We start from the raw sequence: 24,776 nt of genomic DNA, 5'->3' as shown, positions 1-24,776 counted from the left end.
GTAATCGTATCATTAATTTCTTTTAATATTAAAATGCGGCATCAATAGTTTTCAGACTGTTATTCTTCATAATGGTTTACATACGTGGCATGAAAATTTGAGTATTCCTCAATATGCATTCTAATTGATGTGCTACTGCCGCCATGTGGATTTATGTATAAATATATTGAATTGATATACACCGCTCAGAAATATTAAACCCCCTTTAAATTTTAGTTTTTTATGAAATATTCCTCAAATTATGTTTAACAGAGCGAGAAAATTTTCACAGTATGTCTGATAATATTTTTTTTTTTCTGGAAAAGTCTTATTTGTTTTATTGCAGCTAAAATAAAAGCAGTTTTTAACCATTTTAAGGTCAAAATTATTAGCACATTAAAGCTATAAATATTTGTTTGATAGTCTACAGAACAAACCATCGTTATACAATAACTTGCCTAATTACCCTAACCTGCCTAGTTAACCTAGTTAACCTAAGCCTTTAAATGTCACTTTACGCTGTATAGAAATGTCTTAAAAAATATCTAGACAAATATTATTTACTGTCATCATGGCAAAGATAAAATAAATGATCAGAAATTAGTTATTAAAACTATTATATTTAGAAAAGTGTTGAAAAAATTCTTCTGTCCATTAAACAGAAATTATTGGATTGCTTGGAAAAACAGGATAATAATTCAGGAGGCTAATAATTCAGACTTCTGATCTATCTACCTATCTACCTACCTGTCTGTCAGTCTGTCTGTCTGTCTATATATATATATATATATATATATATATATATATATATATATATATATATATATATATATATATATATATATATATATATATATATATATATATATACAATTGAAGGTCAGAAATATTAAACCCCCTTTGAATATTTTTTTCTTTTTTAAATATTTCCCAAATGATGATTAACAGAGCAAGGAGGTTTTCACAGTATGTCTTTTCTCTTCAGGGGAAAGTCTTATTTGTTTTATTTAAGCTAGAATAAAAACAGTTTTTAATTTTTATGCCAGGTAATTCAGTTATACACACACACATATATATATATACACTCACACTACAAGTCAAAAGTTTGGGGTCAGTTTATTTATTTTTTAATTATTAAATTTACATAATAATTTAAAGACAAGGTGATACGGTGGCACAATAGGTAGTGCTGTCACCTCTCAGCAATAAGGTTGCTGGTTCGAGCCTCGGCTGGGTCAGTTAGCTTTTCTGTGTGGAGTTTGCATGTTCTCCCTGCGTTTACGTGGGTTTCCTCTGGGTGCTCCGGTTTCCCCCACAGTCCAAAGACATGCGGTATAGGTGAATAGGGTGAGCTAAAAAAAACTTCCATATAGTGTGTGTGTGTGAATGAGAGTGTATGGGTGTTTCCCAGTGATGGGTTGAGGCTGGAAGGGCATCCGCTGCGTAAAACATATGCTATAAGTTCGCGGTTCATTCCGCTGTGGCGACCCCAGATTAATAAAGGGACTAAGCTTAAAAGAAAATTAATGAATTTAAAGACAATTATTTTGTTCATCAACTCAAAACAATAACAGAAATAACCAAATAACATGCCACCCTCATTTAATTGCAATAAATGAATAAATAAATAAATTTAACTTAACTTTAACTTAACATAATTTTCCCTTATCACACCATTATTTAGCTATGAAATATCAAAATAGCATTAAAATATTGTTTAAAAACTTTGACAAGTGAAAGATAATTTAACTAAATAGTTTCTTTGGTCATAAATAGAGATGGTGATATATAAATTATGTCACTGTTTTACACTGTAATGGAAAGAATGAAGCAATATTTGCCTTTAACGGTGCGGTAATATTCTGGGATTTCCACAGGCACAGCACACACGGGTTTGTTTTTGTGAATTATGGGGACGTTACATAGGTTTCCAAATGCATTCTTTGGCATACTCATGTCTGTGTCCTGATGTCATACATACGCGCGCGTGCGCAGAGAGAGAGAGAGAGAGAGAGAGAGAGAGAGAGAGAGAGAGAGAGAGAGAGAGAGAGAGAGAGAGAGAGCGCACTTGTTTTTATTTTTTACAGTCTATGTTTAAACCACATAAAGCACAATTGTTTAATTTCTTTTGAAAGAAAACATGCAGTTTGTTGAACAATACGTTTATTATTGTGATTGTATGTTTCATGTATGTTGGACATGTTTTTTTCTGTCACTTAACGTTTAAATTAGTCAATTCCCTACTGAGAGAAAACAGCTAAAACCAGCCTAGGGTGCATGGTTGGCTGGTCAACCAGGCTGGTTTTAGAGGGGTTTTTTCCACTTTCAGGCTGGTTTCCAGCCATTTCCAGCCTGGTCTTAGCTGGTCAGGCTGGGAGATGACCAACTAAATCAACTTGACCAGCCTAGCCAGACTGGGAGCCCAGCCAAAACCAGCCAACCAGCTTAGGCTGGTTTAAGCTGTTTTTTCAGCAGGGTATAAGAAAAAAATATGTTTATTTTAACCACATTCTTAATGAATTAATAACATAACAATCAATAAAAAAGACATTTAAAAATTAATACACTAAAATGTTTTTTTTAACTAAACTTAGTTGTCTGTTGTCGATCTTTTTACTCAGGCACATGTTCGGACAGTACTGATGTGCGCCAACAGAACTGCGAGGCCCTCTGTCGTTCCAGCGCCGTTTGAAATAACGAGCGATCAGGCCAATGAAAAATAAAAGTTTCTCATCTGATTGAAATCTACAACATCCTGGTTGCTATTTCGGTAAATTATTTTCATACAGTTCGCGGATAATCCATATTTCTTTGTCATTGTAAAATTTGTATCCATAATCGACAGTTTAAACCATTTTTTTGAATATAAAGTTTGTTAGCCGGCTGGCTAATGATGAATGGACCATTCACTAAAGCTTGTCAAATCCAGTGCTGTTATCAGTAAATTATTATTTAAATATAATTTACATTAAGGAAAAATATAGTGAAACTTATTTAGCGAATTTATTTATGCATGTAACTCGACGAACTGTCTAAATAGACACTTTGCTGTTAGCTTTCTCAGTGCAGTCATTAGCTTTGTCTTTTCCTGGTTAACTAGCGAAGAGACTAATTGTTTGCTGTAAACTGCTTGAAATTCGTCCTATTCAATATTTCATAGTTTTCACTCAACAAAGTTGGTCTTGTAGGTCTTCTCTGAAAACTATTAGTAACAGTTAGCACTTCCGACGTTATAAATGTGACCTTTACAGTAAAAACCTAAAACATAAATTGACAGAGAAACTAACGTTAAGTATAATGTTATGTAAACGAAACATCTGTTTGTATTTTCCAAAACGACTAACCACAGAGTTATGAGATCAGAAAAATATCCGTAAACTTTTTTTGTTCTAAATAAAATAAACATGCATAATGGATGTGACAGTGAGTTTACAGGATACAACATACTTTGTAGAAATCCTGTGAATTAAACTGCACAACCCCAAAGAAACAATGCTAATTACATGGAGAAGAGCTGGTTCCCTATAGAACTACAGTGGTTGATTTCATTTTATTTGACATTTTTGCATTTATGAGGAAAAGGCTTTATAGATGTGTCTCTTCTCTGTTATAGATGTCACAGATGTGAAATTGCCACTTTTGTGACTTTGGCAAATTAAATATAATTGTTTAAAAACATTGACAGAGACATTTTTCAGTATTTCTGCAGTGCTGTAAAATACAAGGCTACACAAAAATCATTGAAAGGATTAAGTTATTTTGGTGAAAACTATATTTTATCTTGGTAAGGCTGACATTTGCATGGAATTGCTCAGCTATTCGTTGATTTAAGTGCGACTTTTCTATGCTACATAAATGAATTAACTAAGTAGTTGTTGTCGTCATCATCGTTCCCATAGTGTATTTGTTTGTTTATTTTGGTATGTTTTGCAGGTGCTGCTTTAGCTCTTTGTCCTGAGCCTGAAGGTCCAGTGACAGCAGCCATGTTTTTGTACAACATCACCCTGCAAAGGGCAACTGGCATCTCACATGCCATCCATGGAAACTTCTCAGGTATGCCACAGGAACACCATATCCTGGACAATTTCTTGATAGTGGCGTGCTTAATCTGTAGTGACATTGTAATTACATAACCAAACATGAAGATAGCATGAAGATAAAATACTAGTGCTTTTCCCCGTTTATTAGGAACCAAGCAGCAGGAGATTGTTGTTTCTCGAGGAAAAATTCTGGAGCTGCTGCGTCCTGATGCCAACACCGGGAAAGTTCACACACTGCTCACTATGGAGGTGTTTGGTGTCGTCCGCTCACTCATGGCCTTCAGGTTGACGGGTGGAACTAAAGGTTAGCAAGTTTGTCTAATTGTGGCACACATTAACAGGAGTTCTGAAGATCTTAAAGTTTAAATAATTATAATAATAAATAAAGATGTGACATTACATTTTGCATGCACTGCAACAGACAAATAAACAATCAACCTTTGTTTTTCCGATTCAGATATCATTGAATCAAGATGTGTTTAATTCTGATGCTAAACAAGGAAATTAAATGTTGCTTTTTTAAAATTTCTAAATGTGATTGTATTTATATATGTATTTATTATATATTACTATATAATATCTAATTATATATTATTTATATATTACTTTTTTTTGTTTGTTTTTTTTGTTTTGTCTTAGTTAGGTTCATTTTAGCTCAGATAATAAAATTTACATAATATTAATACATATTTGTATGTACTAATACAATTCACTAAACAAGAAATTATCAGGAAAACATAATTATACACTAAATAAGTATGTAAATAATAAGGTAAAATACCACATATACAGTATGCAAAAATATACACACATAAGATAACATAAAAATTAGAATAATAAAAATTTTAAAATCACAAAGAAAAAAAGCATTTAAGATATAGGTGTCTCCTTTAAAAAAAGTTAGAAAAGGGCTCTGAACTTTCTGGCACTGTTTTGGTTTTTGTTTTATTGTGATCTGAATCTTTTTCATTCTAAGAGCCTGTAGGAAATCAAAAACCCATTGCTGATTAGAAGGGGGATCTGCTGACTTGCCATTCATAAGAATAAGTCATCTAGCCAGTAAAGTTGCAAAGGCTACACTATCAGCCAAAGGCTGAGTGATAAATCAAATTGCTATTTTAAGTGTTGCGATTAGTGAATCGCAAGAGGCTGCGATTTTGAAATATATATGTAATATTTAATTTCCTCGCCCCCGAGGAAATGTGACTGCCCTCTGTGTGCGACTGTCTTTCAAGCCAATTGAGTGAGCACATTTTTGCTATGCCTAATCAGAATTGCACTACTGAACTTTGCGGAACGCCAATAATAAAAAAAAAAAAAGAAAGCAAATAAGAAAATGCAGACAAGTAGGATCATGGTGTCTGCTGTTTCAGAAGCATTATTAATAAATTGGTATGAAAGAAAAAACAGCATTGGTAATATGGGAATATTTTGGTTTCAAAGTCACAGACACCAAACAAAAACGGGTCATTTTTAAGAGCTGTCGCAGAATTGTTGCCACGACTTACAGATTATTGAGCTGAAGCTTCACTACAAAATCAAATCGCAAAATCTGTCAAAAAAATCACAATTAGATATTTTCACCAAATCGCACAGCCCTATATTAGTCTGTAATGAATTTAATTCAACATATTCTGGCAGGATTCCAAACAGTGCCGTTAAGGGATTTGGGTCTATTGATAATGAAAAAACTGCAGAAAAATACCTGAAGACTTTCCCCCAAAAATCAGGCAATACTTTTTGTAGTGTGAACTGAAGGTACAGTCAGTTCTTTCTACGTTTGAGTTTTTTGGAGATTTGGTTAATCTTAAAGCTGTTTTATTGAATATCATTTTTCAAATGTATATCATTTAAAAATATAATGGAAATCAGTATTTTATACTTTGGAATTTGGATTTGATTTTTAGACTACGTTGTGGTGGGCAGTGACTCTGGTCGTATTGTGATCCTGGAGTACCATCCTTCCAAGAACATGTTTGAAAAGATCCACCAGGAGACCTTTGGCAAGAGTGGCTGCAGACGCATTGTGCCTGGGCAGTTTCTTGCTGTTGATCCTAAGGGAAGAGCTGTAATGATAGGTAATACTATCTGTGTGTAGTAAAGTCTGCAGTACTTTTTTTTTTTTTTTATGTAGCCCAATCTCCCATTCTCACTCTTCACCTTTCATTTTTCCAGGTGCCACAGAGAAACAGAAGTTGGTTTACATCCTGAATAGAGATGCAGCAGCTCGCCTTACCATCTCCTCCCCTCTAGAGGCTCACAAGGCTAATACACTTGTCTACCATGTGGTTGGTGTGGACGTGGGCTTTGAGAACCCCATGTTTGCCTGCCTGGAGATGGACTATGAGGTCAGTGTTGTTATTAATAAACCTAGTGCTTTGTGTTGTAGGCTGAGCAAAGATTCCAAGTGGGGCACAAAATGACTTCAGATCAGTATTGTCAAATCGTGCAGAAATGTTAAAAATCTAATATTTGGGCACATACTTAAACATCTGATTGGTAAAGAGTGGTAAACCAATAACTTTCAAGGCCAATTACCATCATATCTGTTAAATACATGGACACAATAGCCAATCAGCAGTGTTTTAAGAGTGCACTCTATTGTTAGTGGGAAATGAAAAGTTTTTTTAAATTTAAACACCAATTGGTATCAAAGTCAAAATTTTTGACAACTCTAATAAAGATAATTTAAGTTATATTATTAATAGTTTAAGTAAAAGACATGAATCCTCAGGGTGTCTGCGGGGTCTTAATGTCCTTACTTTCAAAAACAAAACTTAAGACCTCAAAGTCTTAAATTCATTGAAATTATGAATCATGGGTCTTAAATAATTGTAAACATTTTGTAATTTCTTTTGTCCATAAAAAGCTACACAATCGGGTCAACATGCATTCAATCACCAACAGTCAATCTCAATAGAGCTTTTAATAAAACTCTATTTACCAATATGGTTTAAATATCGTCCTTACAAAAATGTTTGTTTAAAAGTTCTCTGTGTATTTATAGTCCATATATGGTAAGGACACTGGACACCTGGACTGACTGTTTTGCATAGATTTAGTTAATTATAGTTTTTAAAAAGAAATAATAAAAAAAAGTCCAGCATAAGTCTAAAATTTAATTCATAATGGTCTTAAATTTGACTTTGTGAAATGTGTAGAAACCATGATAATGATGTGGGTGTATTTCATCCAAAAGCCATTTTTCTTTTGTTGAACACAAAATAAGAATTTTTTTTTGAAGATTGTTAATTGTAGGTTGACATTGAAAATATCCCAGCATTCTGTAGAATGTTTTATTTTGTGTTCAACAAAAAAAAAAGTTTTGAGTTGTGAGTAAAAAGTAAGAAAAATCTTACTTTGTTTTGTGAATTTATTTATTTTTAAAAAATCTAGTCTGAAATAAAGTTAATTCAAGATGAAAACTGAAAATTACTTTTTTTTTGGTAATTGAATAAAACACAGCTCTTAACTTCTAGTAACACTTATGAATTAGTTATTATCTGTGTATTTGTATGTGGTCAGTGCTGTGATATTTACAAAAAAACTTTGTAGTTTTACAAATACCCTTAGTTGAATGAAGTATGTGGCTAACCAATAGCGGTAAATGGTTTTGCAGGAAGCAGATAATGATCCCACTGGAGAAGCAGCAGCAAACACACAGCAGACTTTGACCTTCTATGAGTTGGACTTGGGTCTCAACCATGTGGTTCGCAAGTACAGCGAGGCTCTGGAGGAACATGGCAACTTCCTCATCACAGGTTCTGAACTTTCAGAATGTCAAAATAGATTGTGCTAAATGGGGATTTACAAGATTCCATGTTGCAATAACCTTAGCAGAGCTCTTCTGTCATTCAGCACTTGGTCTCCTGTAAATATGTAAGGTTTTTATATTAATTAAGTGTCAGTAAATGCTATTATAATGTAACAATTATTTTATAAACTTTAAGAAACATCTGAAAGAAAAGTTGTAGATTACAAGTAATGTTTTATTACTGTGCTGTCAAAATGATGAATATCTTCATGTCTCTTCTCTGACTGTTTGGTGGAGAGATTGTCTTGATATCTGATTTTCATGCATACATAAAGAACTTTTTTTCTTTCAGAGGATTGAATTTGTGTTAATTAGACTTCTCTCCATGTGTATTGTAGTTCCCGGTGGTTCGGATGGTCCCAGTGGTGTGCTCATTTGTTCTGAGAATTATATCACCTACAAAAATTTCGGTGACCAGCCAGACATCCGTTGCCCAATCCCACGCAGGAGAGTGAGTTACTTTATTTATTTTTATTATTATTATTATTAAGAGCACCATACACTAATCATTGCTTTGAGGTTCTTAGTAATGAAATGATGAGCTTTTCATGTCTCTTCTCTGACTATTTGACTGGAGACGCATAAAGACCTCTGATCATAATATTCCTTTTTGCATTCCGATGGTTGTTTAGTTTCTAGTCATTGTGTTTGCAGAATAAATTAAACGCAGATGTGAGATGTAACCACAGCGCCTTTCTCTTTTTCCACATCTTTCAGAATGACCTGGATGACCCTGAGCGAGGCATGATCTTTGTCTGCTCTGCCACCCACAAGACCAAATCTATGTTTTTCTTTTTAGCCCAGACTGAACAGGGCGACATCTTTAAGGTTACACTGGAAACCGATGAGGAAATGGTGAGTGCGGCCTAATGACCTATTTGTCACCTGTTCATTTACTTTATGGTTGTACAGAGTTTCAATCATGTTTGCTTTTAAACTTATGTAGTTGTGCTACATTCTATTTAAAGGTATAGTTCACCCAAAATCTGAAAATTCTGTCCTCATTTACTCACCCTTTACTTGTTTCTTTCCTCTAATAAACACAAAATAAGCTATTTTGGAAATCTTGGAAACCTGTAACCATTGACTTATAGTAGTTGTTTTTCCCACTTTGGAAGGCAGTGGCTACAGGTTTTCAGCTTTTTTTCCCCCCAAAGTATCTTTTGTGTTCAACAGAAGAAAGAAAGTCATATAGATTTGAAGCTACCTAATGGTGAGCACTTTTTCATTTCTGGGTGAATTATCTCTAACGTGGAAAGTTAGAACTCTGTCCTACTTGGAAAAAGTGCAATAAAACTTTAGTTAGAGGTGGATCTGGAAACTTTCAGCCTAGGCTATAAACAAGTGTGGGTGTGTGGCATGAAATAATAATAATAAACATGAATCTACTGTGTACTCATGTGGAACTTTATTAGCACATTGCTCCAACATTACAATGCTATTATAACATTAGAAAGTAATAACTTTATTAACACATTGCTCCAACAATATAACATATTATAACATCAAAAACTATCCATAACGCTAAATCAATGGGAGCCCTGAGCTTGTTTCTTTGCAACGAGATGGTCCCATCTAGGGGTAATGGCAGACAAAAGCCCCTTTCACACATAAAGACCTTTGAAGGTGCAGAAGGAAGATTGACCGGTACCGGTCAGCGGCCCGGAGGTTGGGGACCACTGCTTTTAATACAAACGGTCAGATATATAAACTGTACCTTTAAAAACTCAAGTACATGCACAGAACAACATGAGCATTTATAGAAAATAAACAAATATAAATATCCAGCTCGCTTATTGAGTCCTGTCTAGCGAGTTCTTTCTCACACCCCTGTGATTGGTCACACGCTCAAAAGAAAAGGCTGCGATTTGCTCTAACGCTTTTGCGCTGTTCACCGATAAATGACATTAATAAACAGCAGGAGTGATCACAGCTGATCCATGATAGTCGTGGTGGAGAAAACTCGCTATGCTAATATCCACAAGTACTGCTTTAACAGCCGAGAGGAAAGGAAAAGTCATGCCAGCAGGTCAAATGGGCCACAGTGAGAGTTCACTTCCATTTTCTGTGTGCCAAGTTTTTGCGTTTTTAGGTAGTTGGAGTGTTGTAAATACCCGCGCTAGCCTCCCTTGCCATAGTAAACTACGGCGACATAGAACATTTATTTATTTTGCCATGTGTGTTAGAAATGCCCAATGTATATTGATGCGCTGAAATCAAATATATTTAAAACAAAAGATTTTCTACTGTTTCCAAGATAGCGGTTTGTTTGTGCATCAGTAACACTTATTGGTTTGATCTTTTGGTCACTTATCATTGGCACTGCTAATGGCAAAGATTTTTCTTTTCCTCTTCAACTGCTGACAAAGAGTTTGTTCTCATCTTAAAATTAGCAGCTCAAATATAGGCGACAGGCTGTCTTAAACATAGTGGTCGTATGATGCATAATTTCCTTCACCACAAACACTGTAGCAGTTCTTCTGCAGCTTTCACACAATAGACAGAATCACCTCTCACTTTGGCTAAACACAAATGTGCCCCTTTTGACAGTCAAACATGGACAAACAAATACACACACATTTAATTCAAGTTCAAAAGTCTTGTCATAACCCCAGTAACACTATAAAGGGTTAATAGTTACAGGACCCAGAATACATCCATATTTATCTATGTCTATATATGGCTATACTTAGAATCTGCCTAATAAAAAAACTTGATTTAATTGCTGAATATTTTATCCTGATATATGATATTATGTTATTGACCTAAGCTTGCAAAAAATATTTTAACTGGTATAATAAGCCAAAATACTTGTGGTATTGCTTATTGTATATACATGTTCTGAGTAATTGCAAATAATAATGTACAATCTATCAGAATAATAATGTGCAATAGGTAGCACTTTACAAGAAATTCTTATTGGTAAACTGTAGTGCATTAAGATCAGGGGTGTCCAAACTTTTTGGGCCGAGGGCCAGATGCAAAAAAAACAACGTTGTCGCGGGCCAAATTTTACACACATCACACAGACACGCATATATATATATATATATATATATATATATATATATATATATATATATATATATATATATATATATATATATATATATACATATATATACAGTTGAAGTCAGAATTGTTAGCCCCCGTTTATTTTTTCCCCAATTTCTGTTTAACGGAGAGAAGATTTTTTTTCCACACATTTCTAAACATATTAGTTTTAGTAACTCATTTCTAATAACTGATTTATTTTATCTTTGCCATGATGACAGTAAATAATATTTGACTAGATATTTTTAAGACACTTCAATACAGCTTTAAGTGACATTTAAAGACTTAACTAGGTTAATCAAGTTACAAGTTAAGGTAATTAGGCAAGTTATTTTATTACAATGGTTTGTTCTGAAGACTTAAGGGGCTAATAATTTTGACCTTAAATGGTTCATAAAAAAATTAAAACCGCTTTTATTCTAGCCGAAATACAACAAATAAGTCTTTCTCCAGAAGAAAAAATATTAGATAGATAGATAGATAGATAGATCATATCAAGAACTGCTGCTTAATTGAATGCATGTAATAGCGACACCTGGTGGTTATTTATTGAATTACGTTCATTTTTGTATAGCGGGCCAGATTCTATTGATATTTATAAAAAGCCTCGCGGGCCGCGACAAAACTGATTGCGGGCCGCAGATGGCCCGCGGGCCGTAGTTTGGACACGCCTGATTAAGATGAACCAGGGTGTCTGCAGGGTTTTAAAAGGTAGTTAAAGGTAGTAAATGAAATTAGCCAAAATTAAGGCTATTAAAAAGTATTGAAAAGTAATAAACGTCATCTGACAGGGTATTCAATTTTCGAGCCCAGTTTTTTAGATACATTTTTTAGATAAAAGTGCAGACCTTTATTCTTAATTTTGCGTGGATTTATTTTATATGCTGAGAGTAGGACCTTAGCGCTGTCGTGTGAGGTCGAGTTCGCGCGCGCTGAAGCAAACCAGTAGATAACCGGCTGGCTTGCTGCCAACCATATAGGCGAGCTCGCCTTTGATTCATTAAAAAAGTTAAAACATAGGGAAATGCAAGTTTTCGGACCTCAGGTTGGAGGACGCAAGATTTAAAGACTGGCCTAGTAGTTGACAACAGCCGGGAGGCTTATAGCCACATCTGCAAGAAGACTATTATATTGGCACTATATCAGCTGTCAATCACTGAAGGCTTTACGCTGCCAGATGACAGGGAGCTTGTGTGGGGAACGCCTTTACGTTTACAATCACTCATTGATTGGTGATTATTGTTTCCCGCACAATGAGCAGCAAAAATAAGTAATGACATAGTGGCCTACTAAATAACGCATGTATTCTTAAAAGTGCCAGAGGCAGTCAAGCATACATATACATATTTTTTTTAAACCGGAGTAAATCAGATAATGAGCCTGATCAAGAGATGAAACTGCGCCCTCCGAGTAGGATTTAAATCAAACTTCGCTTATCAACACGTGCATATACACCTATAAATTACTTGCATATAAACCTATACTATACTTCAAACATGTATAAAACTTGCGCATATACATATAAACTTGATGCATGCATGCACCCACACACACACACACATATACATATATATATATATATATATATATATATGTATATATATATATATATATATATATATATATATATATATATATATATATATATATATAAATTTGATTCTTGCGCATACCCAAATTCACACACACACAAACTCGCTGCACTAGCACTCGAGCAAACTTACAAAATAAAATTTACAAACATATTTATCAGGTATCAGGTTATTGCAAAGCTGATGAAATATAAAGAATGAGATTAACAGAGGTATTATTTTGTTAAATAATCAAAGTGTGTTATATAAAATAATATAAACTATTAGTCTTTATAAATAGACTATATAAAATGTATAAGAACAAATATAAATAGACAGATAGAACCCTTAAAGGACGTTCAAGATGAAAAGCAACCAGAACTATGAATATACTCATCTGTTTGTAAAGGCTAAATACAAATAAAAAGTGAACATTCATTAATTAATTTTTGTACTTTTTTTACTTTTGAAAAAAATTTTATAAGAGCCCGCAGTTATTATAGACTTTGCATATTCAGTTTACAGACATTTGTAGGTACAGACATCTATTGTGTGCGTTCTTGGCAGTTTTTTCCTGGCTTTTTATTTTCGTTTATATTGATATCGGAATTATATCTTATCGACCGAAATTAAGAAATATATTGTGATATAAATTTTTGCCATATCGTCCAGCCCTAGCTTAAAGTTTGACAACATTTACTATTTTTTAAACTAGATGTGAAACATAAGGAGTAATGTTTTGGTTGTGCCAGAAATGATGATTATCTTCATGTCTCTTCTCTGACTGTTTGGTGAAGAGAGATTTGTGATATCTGATCTTCATGCACTTATCAAAGAAAGTGTTTGTGGATTTATTTTTTTCAAAAAGAAAATGAGAAGAAATAATATGAAGTACTATTTGTACTTTCTATCCATCTTTTAGGTGACAGAGATTAGGATGAAATATTTTGACACCATCCCAGTGGCCACAGCAATGTGTGTTCTGAAGACTGGATTCTTATTTGTATCTTCAGAGTTTGGAAACCAGTAAGTTTTTTTATTTATTTTTTTTTTAAATCTTATCTTGCATAATCTATCATTCATCTAAGACTAATGGAATACTTCTGATTTGATGGCATTTCCCCAAGTTTCAGTGCTTTAAGTAGCTTAGATAGAAGCTGATTAAAAAAGGGAGGGATGTGGGAGTTGTGGTTTCAGTTACCTGAAACCTATGTAGTCTGACTTTACCCATAGTTCTCATGTTCTGTTTAGTCCAGAGCTTATTAGTAATCTGCACAGTGTGTTAAGCAGCGTTGGAGGTGTTACCATAATATGTTTTTTTCTGTTAGCTACCTGTATCAGATTGCCCACTTGGGTGATGATGATGAAGAACCAGAGTTTTCTTCTGCCATGCCTTTGGAGGAGGGAGACACCTTCTTTTTCCAACCTCGTCCCCTTAAAAACCTAGTGCTGGTGGACGAGCAAGAAAGTCTTTCACCCATCATGTCCTGCCAGGTTTGTAAATGTGTATTTTGCAGTTAATTTAATAAATTAAGGCTGATGGTTATATATTAGTGGAAAACTACTGCTGGGAAGCTGGATTATAATTTGATACGACAGCAGATGTTTGGGAATGAATCACTACTTGGATGAATGCACTACTGAACTGCTTGTTACCAAATTCTTCAGTTTAGTCATAAATATGGGTAGTCAAGCATGTACACGCTTTAGAATTTTCCCCTCCTTTTCTGCTTTTAACATTTCTTGAGTATCTTACATAATGTAGCCCCCCTGAAAGCAGTGTTCTGTTGTTGTTGTTGTTATTATTATTATTTATTATTTACGTTTTTATTGCAGATTGCGGATTTGGCTAATGAAGACACCCCGCAGCTGTATGTGGCGTGTGGCAGAGGACCCAGATCTACATTGAGGGTTTTGAGACACGGACTGGAGGTTTGTGTTGCTTGGAGTTGCATTTTTCAGGCAGGGTTGCAAAATGGAAATGTGACACCCACAGCATCCTCTGCAGCTTCTGCGGTTTTACACTTCTTATTCTAGGTTTTCCAGAGACTATTAATATATTGATGTGTTAAATGGTACTGTTTTTTTTTTTTTTTTTAAGGTGTCGGAAATGGCTGTTTCAGAACTCCCTGGTAACCCCAATGCTGTGTGGACCGTCAGAAGACATGTTGAAGGTAAATGTTCATGTAAAACTAGCATAAACACAAACCATATAACTAATATACTTGCACACTGTAAAAAATGTCAACAAAGTTACTATTTGTTGTTTTTCGCTCAATAAAGGGTTAAAGTTTTACTACATATACTATTCCTCATATTAGATGTGGAACAGTTGGAGTGATGTTTTGGTTGTGCCAGAAATGATGAATATCTTCATGTCTCTTCTCTGATTGTTTAGTGAAGAGAGATTTGTGATATCTGATCTTCATGCACTCACCAAAGAAAGTGTTTTTGTTGAGCTTTCCAAATTTTTAAATCTTTGTAAGGTGCTAAAGACATTAGCTGCGTGCAAATTTGCAAACTAGTTCAGTAGGTACTACATTTGAATTTGAAGTTACTACAGGGCCATTAGGAAAGTATGTTCTATATTAGGCTTGGGCGGTATCCAAATTTTGATACCGTCAAACCGCCTCCATATTTTACCCCGGTATTACCGGCGTAATAAAAAAAAAATTATGACGTAAGGCTCAGACAGCGTCGCCAAACTGTTGGCTTGAGCCTAAACCATTCAGAAACTGAATACATTCTATGCGACCTTAGGCTTGCGGGCAGAGAGAGAGAGAGAGAGAGAGAGAGAGAGAGAGAGGGGGAGAGGGAGAGAGAGAGAGAGAGAGAGAGAGGGAGAGGGGGGGCGACGCACAACACCTCTCTCTCTCTCTTACACACACACAGACACACATCTCTCCCGCGATTTATTCAGAAGTTTACTCCCACACCGTAAGAAATCTGGCCGGCTCCCGCGTTACTGCAGCGGGAATGCAGAGCTGTAATCGGGCCATAAAAATTATACCCGATAGGTCCCGAGTCCGACAGGTACATTTTGATTGACAGCTTTATAAAGCCGGAACCCATTTACAGCCCGACATTATTCAAATGTGCTCATGCACACAGCTCTATTGCATTTTTTTCAAGAATGAGTCATTTATATGTTTTAACATCATTTATTCGTAACAAACGTAGACTATAGGCCACTTGGAAGTTGGAACAAATAAAATAAGTCCTCTGAAACATCGTAACATCTCAGCACTCTAACACTTTGCCTTTAAATTGGCTAACACAATTAAGAAAAGAAATCTTGCTTAACAAATCAAATTAAAATAAACTCTAAATGATGACGGGTATTTTGGCAATAACGAAATTTAGTTAAAGGCTGTGCAAGATGTGTTTCTCCACTTCTCTTCACAATCTGGCATTAGGGCGGCGGTGAAGCTGAATATTAAAAGAATAATGCCACCATTAGTCTGTATACTCTGTCTACATTATGATTATATGGTTTAATTAATATTTATTTATAATTTTAAACCCTTTACTCACCAAGATTAGGCTACGTGTGTTTGTGGAGGAACATTATTAAATCCACTGGCTTTAGCGCAGTCTCGCGCTCACGGGCTCCAGCAGCTGAACACCCTTTCCTGCGGCTACAGGTCGAGATGCAGAGTTCTGATCCGGCTGATTTTGCAAGTTTTGGGGAAGGATTGTTTGCTCATCTTCTACTAGTCAGGAACATCCATTTAATTTCCTATGACAGCAGTTTCAGGGTAGCGAGTGGCCTCGTCATTTTACCTGTCAGCTTGCGGTTTAGGGCTCTACCGTAATACGCAGTGTTTGAGCGACCGCGAAATACCTGCGGCTGGAATAACCGCTCCTTCTGAACTAGTGACTGACTTGACCGCCGTCAAAATTCTCTTTTTTTTACTACTTCGTCATCATTTGCTTCACCTTTGCAGGGATGGATTTTAATGCAGGGATTTGGATTTTTTCGGGTCTCGCCGGGTTCGGTCAAAGATCTTCAGCTCTAATGCAGACCCCTCGTTCATATTAACCACGTCTCCCTTCTGTTCAGTCGAAACTCCCATACTGCAGGACATCTCCCCCTCCCTCTCACCCTCTCCCTCACCCCCTCCCTCTTTCTCTCTCTCTCCTCCACACTGTCCCGTGTTGGCAACCACACATACGTTTTTGTAGGCATTAAATAAAGGATATTTAATATTTTATGACGGTATAACGGTATTGAAACTCACACCGTTGCTATTTTTAGATCCCGCGGTATACCATAATACCGTAATATCGCCCAAGCCTATTCTATATATTATGAATGTGAGTGGTATGAATGAAATTTTGATGTGCTACATTTGCTTTTTGTCATTATCACTTGACCTACCTGTGTCTGTTGCGTCACTCCCATTCATGAATTCTCTCGCATTGCATTATAGGATAGCACCTCCATTGAATGCGAATTTCATAATCTTGCTGGGAATAGTAGGGCGTCCGGGTAGTTCATGCCTAATGTTTTTTTTGAATATCATGAATTCAGAAATGCTACTTCACTTGCATACTGTTTTTAGTGTTCTAAATAGTATGGAAGTATACAATTTTAAACGCAGTCATGGTTCTCTCATAAATAACATGTCATCATTAACTTGCCCTCCTCATGTTCTAAACCAGTTCATTTCTGTGTATAACGGCAAATAATTTTTGAATAATCTTGGAAACTATTTGCCATTGACCTGTTTTTGTTTTTCCTGCTATGGATGTCAAGGGCTATCAAATTTTTTTTCTTTTAGTTTAGTTATTTCTCTCTAGATATCATATTTTGCACTCGACAAGCAGTATGTGAAGCAGTAAATGGAGAATCATTTAACATTTTGTTTGAGATATCCTTTGAACTAAGTTAGAGTTTTCATGCATTATTGAAAAACAAACTATGTTTTCAGCAAGCTCTCATGTGTAGCGGTTGCATAGCAATTCATTTTTTTTTTTTTTACTGAATCAACGGCTTCAGCTGGTATTTGCTTGGCAGGCAAGGTGTAAGCTGGGCTCTCAGGAACTGTCACTGCCAGACATTTCTCTGAAATCATGTGATTTTTGCTGTTAGATTTTGGCCTCTGCACGCAGCTTGAGCTTTGCAAAGTTTATTTTGTGGTCTGTGTACCAGTGTCTGATAGCATCAGTTTCATTTTGACTTCAGTCTGTGAGAAGCAAGCGAATATTAAGTTACGGTTTCATTCTCAACAGAGCCTTGTTCACTCACTGCAGATTAACAGCATAAAATTAATGGTTTATGTAAAAATTGAGAATTGTGTTTAAAACTAAATTGTTGAATAACAACATCACAAGACAAACATATATTTTACACATAGTCTACCTGACAAAAGTCTTGTTGTCAATCAATTACAAATTTAAGAACAACAAATAAAAAACTTAACCTGTAGTGAATCATTTGGAAAAGTGGCAGATTTTCCCAATAAATCAACTGTTGAACTGCATCCCAAATACTACAGAAGACCTATTGGAACCCACATGGACCTAAGATTCTCACAGAAATAAATCTGTCAAGTTATGTGATGTAAAAGTCATGGTTTGGGGTTATATTCAGTATGGGGGCGTGTGAGAGAAGATGTGAGAGAGTGGATGCAACATCAACAGCCTGAGGTATCAAGACATATGTGCTGCCCATTACATTACAAACCACAGGAGAGGGCAAACTCTTCAGCAGGATAGCGCTCCTTCTTATACTTCAGCCTCCACATCAAAGTTCCTGAAAGCAAAGAAGGTCAAAGTGCTCCAGGATTGGCCAGCCTAGTCACCAGATATATGAACATTATTGAGCATGTCGAGTGTAATATGGAGGAGGCATTGAAGATGAATCCAAAGAATCTTGATGAACTCTGGGAGTCCTGCAAGAACCCTTTCTTTGCCATTCCAGATGACTTTATTAATAAGTTATTTGAGTCATTGCAGAGATGTATGGATGCAGTTTTCCAAGCTCATAGGACACAATAATAATTCTTTTTCAACTGCACCATGACTTTTTATTCTATACTGTACATTTATTTATGTCAAGTGACAAGACCTTTGTCTTAGCAAAGTCAGACCTTACTGTCATAATTAAATAATTTTAAAATTAAGGCATGATCATATTTTATTTTGGTAAAATAACTATTATCTAGAGGCCTTTACCTTTCACATTAGCCACTTCTGATATTAAATGATCAACTTTAAGTGAAGTTATTATAGATAGATGACAAGACTTTTGTCATGTAGTGTATGTATACATAATTTGTTTTGTTTGCTGCTATGGTTTCATATGAGCTAATATGCAGCACTGGTTTCCAACCAAAGAACCATTTAAGCATTGTGGTTTTATTGTTCACAGATGAGTTTGATGCCTACATCATTGTCTCCTTCGTCAATGCCACCCTGGTACTATCGATTGGTGAGACTGTGGAGGAAGTGACAGATTCTGGTTTCTTGGGAACAACACCCACCCTGTCCTGCTCGTTGCTTGGGGAAGATGCACTTGTTCAAGTGAGCGATGTCTCTCTGACCTACATTTCAGCACAATATGCAATTGAATTCTGTTTTTGTTGTTTGTTAAGCTTTTTAATTTTTTATTCTTCTCCCTAACAAGAATAGAAAAAACACTTATGCAAATAACATTTTTGTTTGATTTGTTTGTATCAGGTGTACCCTGATGGAATCCGTCACATCCGCGCGGATAAAAGAGTGAATGAATGGAAGACTCCGGGAAAGAAAACAATCATTCGATGTGCTGTCAATCAGAGACAGGTGGTGATTGCTTTGACTGGCGGAGAACTGGTCTACTTTGAGATGGATCCGGTATGTTGATGATCTTGCATTGTTTGTTGAATTTTTATATTTGATGATATGATATTTTGTGTGAAAATTAGATTTTTTCCTCAATATTTGTCTTTATCCTGACAGTCTGGACAGCTGAATGAATACACAGAGAGGAAGGAGATGTCTGCTGATGTTGTGTGCATGAGTTTGGCAAATGTGCCCCCTGGTGAGCAGCGTTCCCGTTTCCTGGCTGTTGGTTTGGTGGACAATACCGTCCGCATCATCTCTCTGGATCCATCCGTAAGCAACAATATGCTCTTCTTGCATTTGTCAGCTGATTTGGGTATCAAACAAGGACTTCAGTCACTGTGCCCACTAAACGCGTTCTTTAATGGTCCTTTGTGTCAAGTGTGTAATGTCTTTGTTGCACAGGACTGTTTGCAGCCATTAAGTATGCAGGCTCTTCCAGCCCAGCCAGAGTCTCTTTGTATTGTGGAGATGGGTGGAGTGGAAAAACAGGATGAGCTGGGAGAAAAGGGCACCATTGGCTTCTTGTACCTTAATATTGGCCTGCAGGTAAGAAACCTTCTTGCAAATGACTGCCAGTTTGGTTTTAGATCTATTTAAATTCAACAACTATTGGATAAGAATATTGAGCCTTTTTATTTTACAATCTGATCTTTATAAAGTGTGAGAGCCCGTGTGCAGTGGGAATGGCGTGAATCATCATCATCAGAACAACATGCACACGCTATGATTTTGCATGACTTAGTTTGACCACAAGATGGCAGCACTGAAAACAGACATGATGACTGTACAGCTGTGGTGAAAAATAGTTTGACATTGCATCTTTTTTAAATGGAGCATCGCTATAATTTCTTGAATTGATTGAGTTTACTTTTTAACAGCAGATTGTGGTCGATGCTTTGCATGCATTTAAATTCCCCTCATATACCACTTGATCGTGAAATAATTATTATTAAAATTAGGAAAAATTTACCTTAATTTACAAGTGTTCATAATGAGCTGCTTACGTTAATCTTATGACATAACCAACTTTCATGACTCTGCTAAATGCACAATCACTCTGTCTTATGAGTGTTTAGTGATGGGTCATTCTCGAACGATTCGTTAATTTTGAAAAAATCTTTTATGCGATGTGAGAGCGATAAGTCCTCTCCGGGAGTGATTTGTTTATTTTTGCATGCACACAGTTGTGCAGGTGGGTTATATGATTATTTATTTTTTCAAGTCTTTAAGTTGTTTATTCGTCTTGTGAAAAACAAGCTAATCAAATGCTGTCAGAGCTGCAAAAAGATTTGATCCATTTATTTGGATTCCATTTATTTGTTTTGATTCCATTTATTTCTTGAGTTCTCTGTTTTAAGTCATCATATTACATGCTGTCAAATAACTAACAACTCAACCTGAAGACTCAAAAGTTGAACTAACTATGGGTCCTTTCGACTGTGTGCATTGGTAAACTTATTTGGGACTGTCAGTGTTATGTGAAGGAACGACCCAATTTGAAGACATGTCAGAAGAGGTGAACTTGATTATAGTCAATCATAGACAAAAGACCCAGATAAACAATAAATAATTGTCTTTTTTATAGCATTCTAGTTAGGACATGTTTGTAGTGTAATTAATGTTTTAGCTCGTTGAATATGTGGGATTTGGAAGCAATTAACATTTTAATAATATTTTAGCATTTTGAACTGAATGACTCAAAAGATTTGTTCATCTCGATAAACAAGACTCGTAAGATTTGAGTCAGTAAAATGATCTGAATTTTCCATCACTAGTGTGATTAAAACTAGCCTATAGCACTAGCTGCTGTTGAAGTATGCTCACAATTGCTTAAATAGCAATGCGTTTTGAAAATCTCAAACCTTGTTGAACCGTTTTCTCAACCAGTAAGCATATAAACGTGTATACGGTCAAATTGAATAAATTTTGCAAGTTTGTGCATTTAACTGCACATTAGCTTAAAGATAAAATATACTTTGAACTTAAACTGAACATGTGGTCACTCCTTCAGTTACTTCAATATAACTTTAATTAAAAAATACTTCTAAGCATCTCTTCAAAGCCTTAACATTGCAGGTTTTGCTTGATCACTGTTAACATCACAAGATCACTTATCATTTGGAACAAGGCCATTAAATAGCTAGTCTTTTCCTGTTACTGAGTGACATGACTTTCCTGTACATTCCATTGCTGCTTACTAACCATAATCACCTCTTTGTTTTTTAGAACGGAGTGTTATTGCGTACTGTGTTGGATCCAGTAACTGGGGACCTGTCTGATACTCGAACTCGGTATCTCGGCTCTCGTCCTGTCAAGCTTTTTAGAGTCCGGATGCAGGGCCAAGAAGCTGTGAGTCACATCTCTGTGTAATATCTACAGCAGCGTCCCACAGTCTACAAAATGTTAGATCTTAAAATGCACCCTTTAACTCTGTAGGTTCTGGCCATGTCCAGTCGTTCCTGGCTGAGTTACTCATACCAGTCTCGATTCCACTTGACGCCACTGTCATACGAAACCTTGGAGTATGCTTCAGGCTTTGCTTCAGAGCAGTGTCCTGAGGGTATCGTTGCCATTTCCACCAACACACTGAGGTAAACACCAACTCATACTGTGTGCATAGTAGCGCTGCAAGATTAATTGAAACGGATCTCGAATCGACACTACTCACAATCTTAATCCAGCATTTCTATGATTTAGCCAATTATGTTTTCAAGGTCAGGAGAGAAGCTAAAAGTGGTCGCACAAAACTTCACTTCTTTTTATGTACATTGCTCAGCAACACAGACACCTCCAAATGATGTTAAAAAAAGTCTGACTGTATTTATAAAGAATAATTCACCTAAAAATGTAATTTCTGTCCTCATGTAATGGTGTATTCGAGGCCGTGAAATCACACGTGGGCAGACTGAACTCTGCGTTCACCAGAGAGGATGCGTGCATCAGCTAATGAAGTTTACTCTAGTGAACAGAACCTGCATAGGATGTGAATAACAGGAAATAAAGTTCTAAATTAATGTTTAGCTTGTTGCACTGAGCGATTGTTCGGGAGCCATGTGAGAAGTATGATTTGCATGTATTTTTTTTTTTTTCTCAAAGTACCAGCAGTCGCGACATATAAACCAAACTAAGCAGTAAAAGTGAAACCGAACCTAGAGTGTTTTGCAATTAATAAATGTGTAGCAGTGTCAGTATAACTGCTCTAGCCTGTATAATGTTAAATATAATGCAATAAATAAATCTGATAATGACAGGTTTCCTTTTACCAGCGAAAAAAAATGTATTAATAATGTTGTCAATGACAGATTGCAAGCATATGTGTGAAACACAATAATTCAACTTTAGAATTCTCAATATTTGTGTTCTGATGTCATCACTTTACTGTGCATTAATGACCAGGACAAATTCAAAGTCTATTCAAGTCCACCATTCCAAGTCTATACAAAATTTAGCGCTTTAACCAACAGTAGACATACACATGAGCCTTATATTATTATTGTTGTTTATCATATATTTTAGAGAACAATAATGATAGCCTACTCCTATTACCCATTATTTTACATTTATAGAATCGTGAAAAAATTGTGGTTTTTATTTTCAGCAAAAAATTGTGATTCTCATTTTAGCCAGAATAATGCAGCCCTAGCGAATAGTACATGATTTAACTTTGTGAAGCTTCATAGTTTTAGGACCATTTACTGTCTAGCATATTATTTTAAAGGGCCATGAAACCCCCTCGTTTCAGCAGGGTGTTTTCACACCTCTACCTCTAAAAGTCAGAAAAGTGGGCGTGTCCAGCTCTGTTTAGGGGGGAGTGTCGGAGGAACTAAAGTGGGAGGATGTGGGAGTGTCTATTTGGGCACGCGCGAGTTTCAGTCAAAATACACAAAGGAGAAAGTGATGGTGTTTAACCTACATAGACATCTGTAGTCTAATTATTTGCCAAATTATTAAATGGTGGACTTTAACTGCAGTTTGGCTCTTTCATTCAGGGAATTCATTCATGCCCCTCGCGACAAACAAGATATTTGACTCGAGGATCTGCTCTAAGCGTGTATTTTTCATGCAATGTTTGATACCGCACGGCGAATGAGAGAAAAAAAACTGCATTTTCTGGAAACTTAGATGCACACGGCAGGTAGCGTCAGAAAGCCGCGTGTGTTATTCCGGTCACTAAATGCGGTGCTAACGTGTTTGCACTCAGTGCAATAGTTAACTTAGTTCGATACGAACAAACTGAATAAACAAAGAGTACTGGTCGCTCACTTACCAAATCTGTAGAGACAGGACAATCACCAGCAACTAGAGCCGCGTCTTTATTAAGAGGAGACTACAAGCGAATCCGGATCTCAGCGTTTGGAGATGAGAACAGCTCTCAGGTAAACAATAATCCTCCTTAGACACGTAAGTTATTGTTGTCAAGCGTCGCGTACACTGTTAATCCACACGTGATCCAGATGAGCTCTCACAGAGAGAAAATGAAAACGAAACTTAATGGCAGCAAACTATAAAAGCAACACTTCACGCTTGTTTTGCCAACACAACGTGGCGTCTCTGTCGTCTACACTCTGACAGTAATGAATATTAATGAAGTTGCACAATAGAGCGCGCTGATTGGTTTGAACCAAGCCTTACTCATGCATTAATGCATCACACTCTGGCACAGGGGTCCAGTCTGCACGATGGAATACAGGCTATTATGTCATGACCGTGACGCAGCTTCAAAAATTCGTTTCAAACCGGAAGTACGAATTTGCTTGAAATAACGCAAAAACAACCAATTTACACTTTTTAGTGAAATATAGGTGTCCTAATAGTGTTTTTAGCAGTGTGGGACACATATGCGACTGTCAACAGCTCAAAAAATGTGTTTTGGTGTTTCGTGACCCTTTTAAGTTTTTTCTAGTAGATGTTCAAGTAATATTTGTACTTTTTTTCCCTGACCCGCAATATAAAATAAATGTTCTTGAATGTATAAACTTTTTTATCACTACATATGGTTGTGTTAGTTTATCCATTAGATATCATGAATTAAAAATGAACAACACTGTTACTCGTTACTTAATCTTTGTTTATGTTAACTAATCATATATTAATGTATTGGTTAATGGATTATTTAATGTGAACTAATGGTAAACTTAGGCTTAGTTCAGCATTGCATATTTTAATCAAAGGCATTCAACCTTATTGTAAAATCTAACTGAAAATCGTTCACTTCCTTTTATTTACATTTTGGCATAAAATATGAGCTCTACTTAACATTTTGGTGAGTAAATGTTGACTTTAGTTTGAGGGTGGTTAACTTCCATAAGTGTGGGCCTCTCTTCCCTTCAATGTTGTTACTGGCCAGCTGCCGCTTGGCACCTTTTTTTGGACAGAATTGCTTTGTTTAGTCATGAAGTGATCTAAATAAAGTTTTATATTGCTGTAAAATTAGGGATACATTTTATGATTGTTTTGAAACTCTGCGTTAGTCATTCCTTTTGTAGT

General features: G+C 35.8%; 1 protein-coding gene and 3 non-coding genes across 4 annotated transcripts in view; all 4 read left to right on the top strand.

Moving 5' to 3' along the window:
• Window positions 1–2,698: 2,698 nt before the first annotated feature.
• sf3b3 (splicing factor 3b, subunit 3) overlaps window positions 2,699–24,776 on the top strand; it is a 32,895-nt gene continuing 10,817 nt past the window's right edge. Inside the window, 18 exon segments of the mRNA NM_213503.1 lie at window positions 2,699–2,749; window positions 3,913–4,032; window positions 4,168–4,323; window positions 5,927–6,097; window positions 6,195–6,367; window positions 7,639–7,780; window positions 8,172–8,284; window positions 8,551–8,688; window positions 13,381–13,484; window positions 13,787–13,952; window positions 14,295–14,390; window positions 14,560–14,632; window positions 18,835–18,986; window positions 19,143–19,298; window positions 19,404–19,559; window positions 19,692–19,835; window positions 21,516–21,638; window positions 21,726–21,880. Of these exon segments, the coding sequence (NP_998668.1) occupies window positions 3,963–4,032; window positions 4,168–4,323; window positions 5,927–6,097; window positions 6,195–6,367; window positions 7,639–7,780; window positions 8,172–8,284; window positions 8,551–8,688; window positions 13,381–13,484; window positions 13,787–13,952; window positions 14,295–14,390; window positions 14,560–14,632; window positions 18,835–18,986; window positions 19,143–19,298; window positions 19,404–19,559; window positions 19,692–19,835; window positions 21,516–21,638; window positions 21,726–21,880 (2,288 nt within the window). The 5' untranslated portion in view covers window positions 2,699–2,749; window positions 3,913–3,962.
• Window positions 8,020–8,100, top strand: LOC137488389 (small nucleolar RNA SNORD111). The gene has a single exon (XR_011007405.1). It is a non-coding gene; the product is annotated as a small nucleolar RNA SNORD111 (small nucleolar RNA).
• On the top strand, window positions 13,204–13,285 carry LOC137488387 (small nucleolar RNA SNORD111). The gene has a single exon (XR_011007403.1). It is a non-coding gene; the product is annotated as a small nucleolar RNA SNORD111 (small nucleolar RNA).
• LOC137488388 (small nucleolar RNA SNORD111) lies at window positions 14,810–14,891 on the top strand. Its single transcript, XR_011007404.1, has one exon. It is a non-coding gene; the product is annotated as a small nucleolar RNA SNORD111 (small nucleolar RNA).

Source organism: Danio rerio, chromosome 18 (genome assembly GCF_049306965.1).
Source record: "Danio rerio strain Tuebingen ecotype United States chromosome 18, GRCz12tu, whole genome shotgun sequence".
In the NCBI taxonomy this organism is placed as follows: domain Eukaryota; kingdom Metazoa; phylum Chordata; class Actinopteri; order Cypriniformes; family Danionidae; genus Danio; species Danio rerio.
Note: the sequence above shows the minus strand (reverse complement) of the source record. Positions and strands in the feature narration are given on the sequence as shown.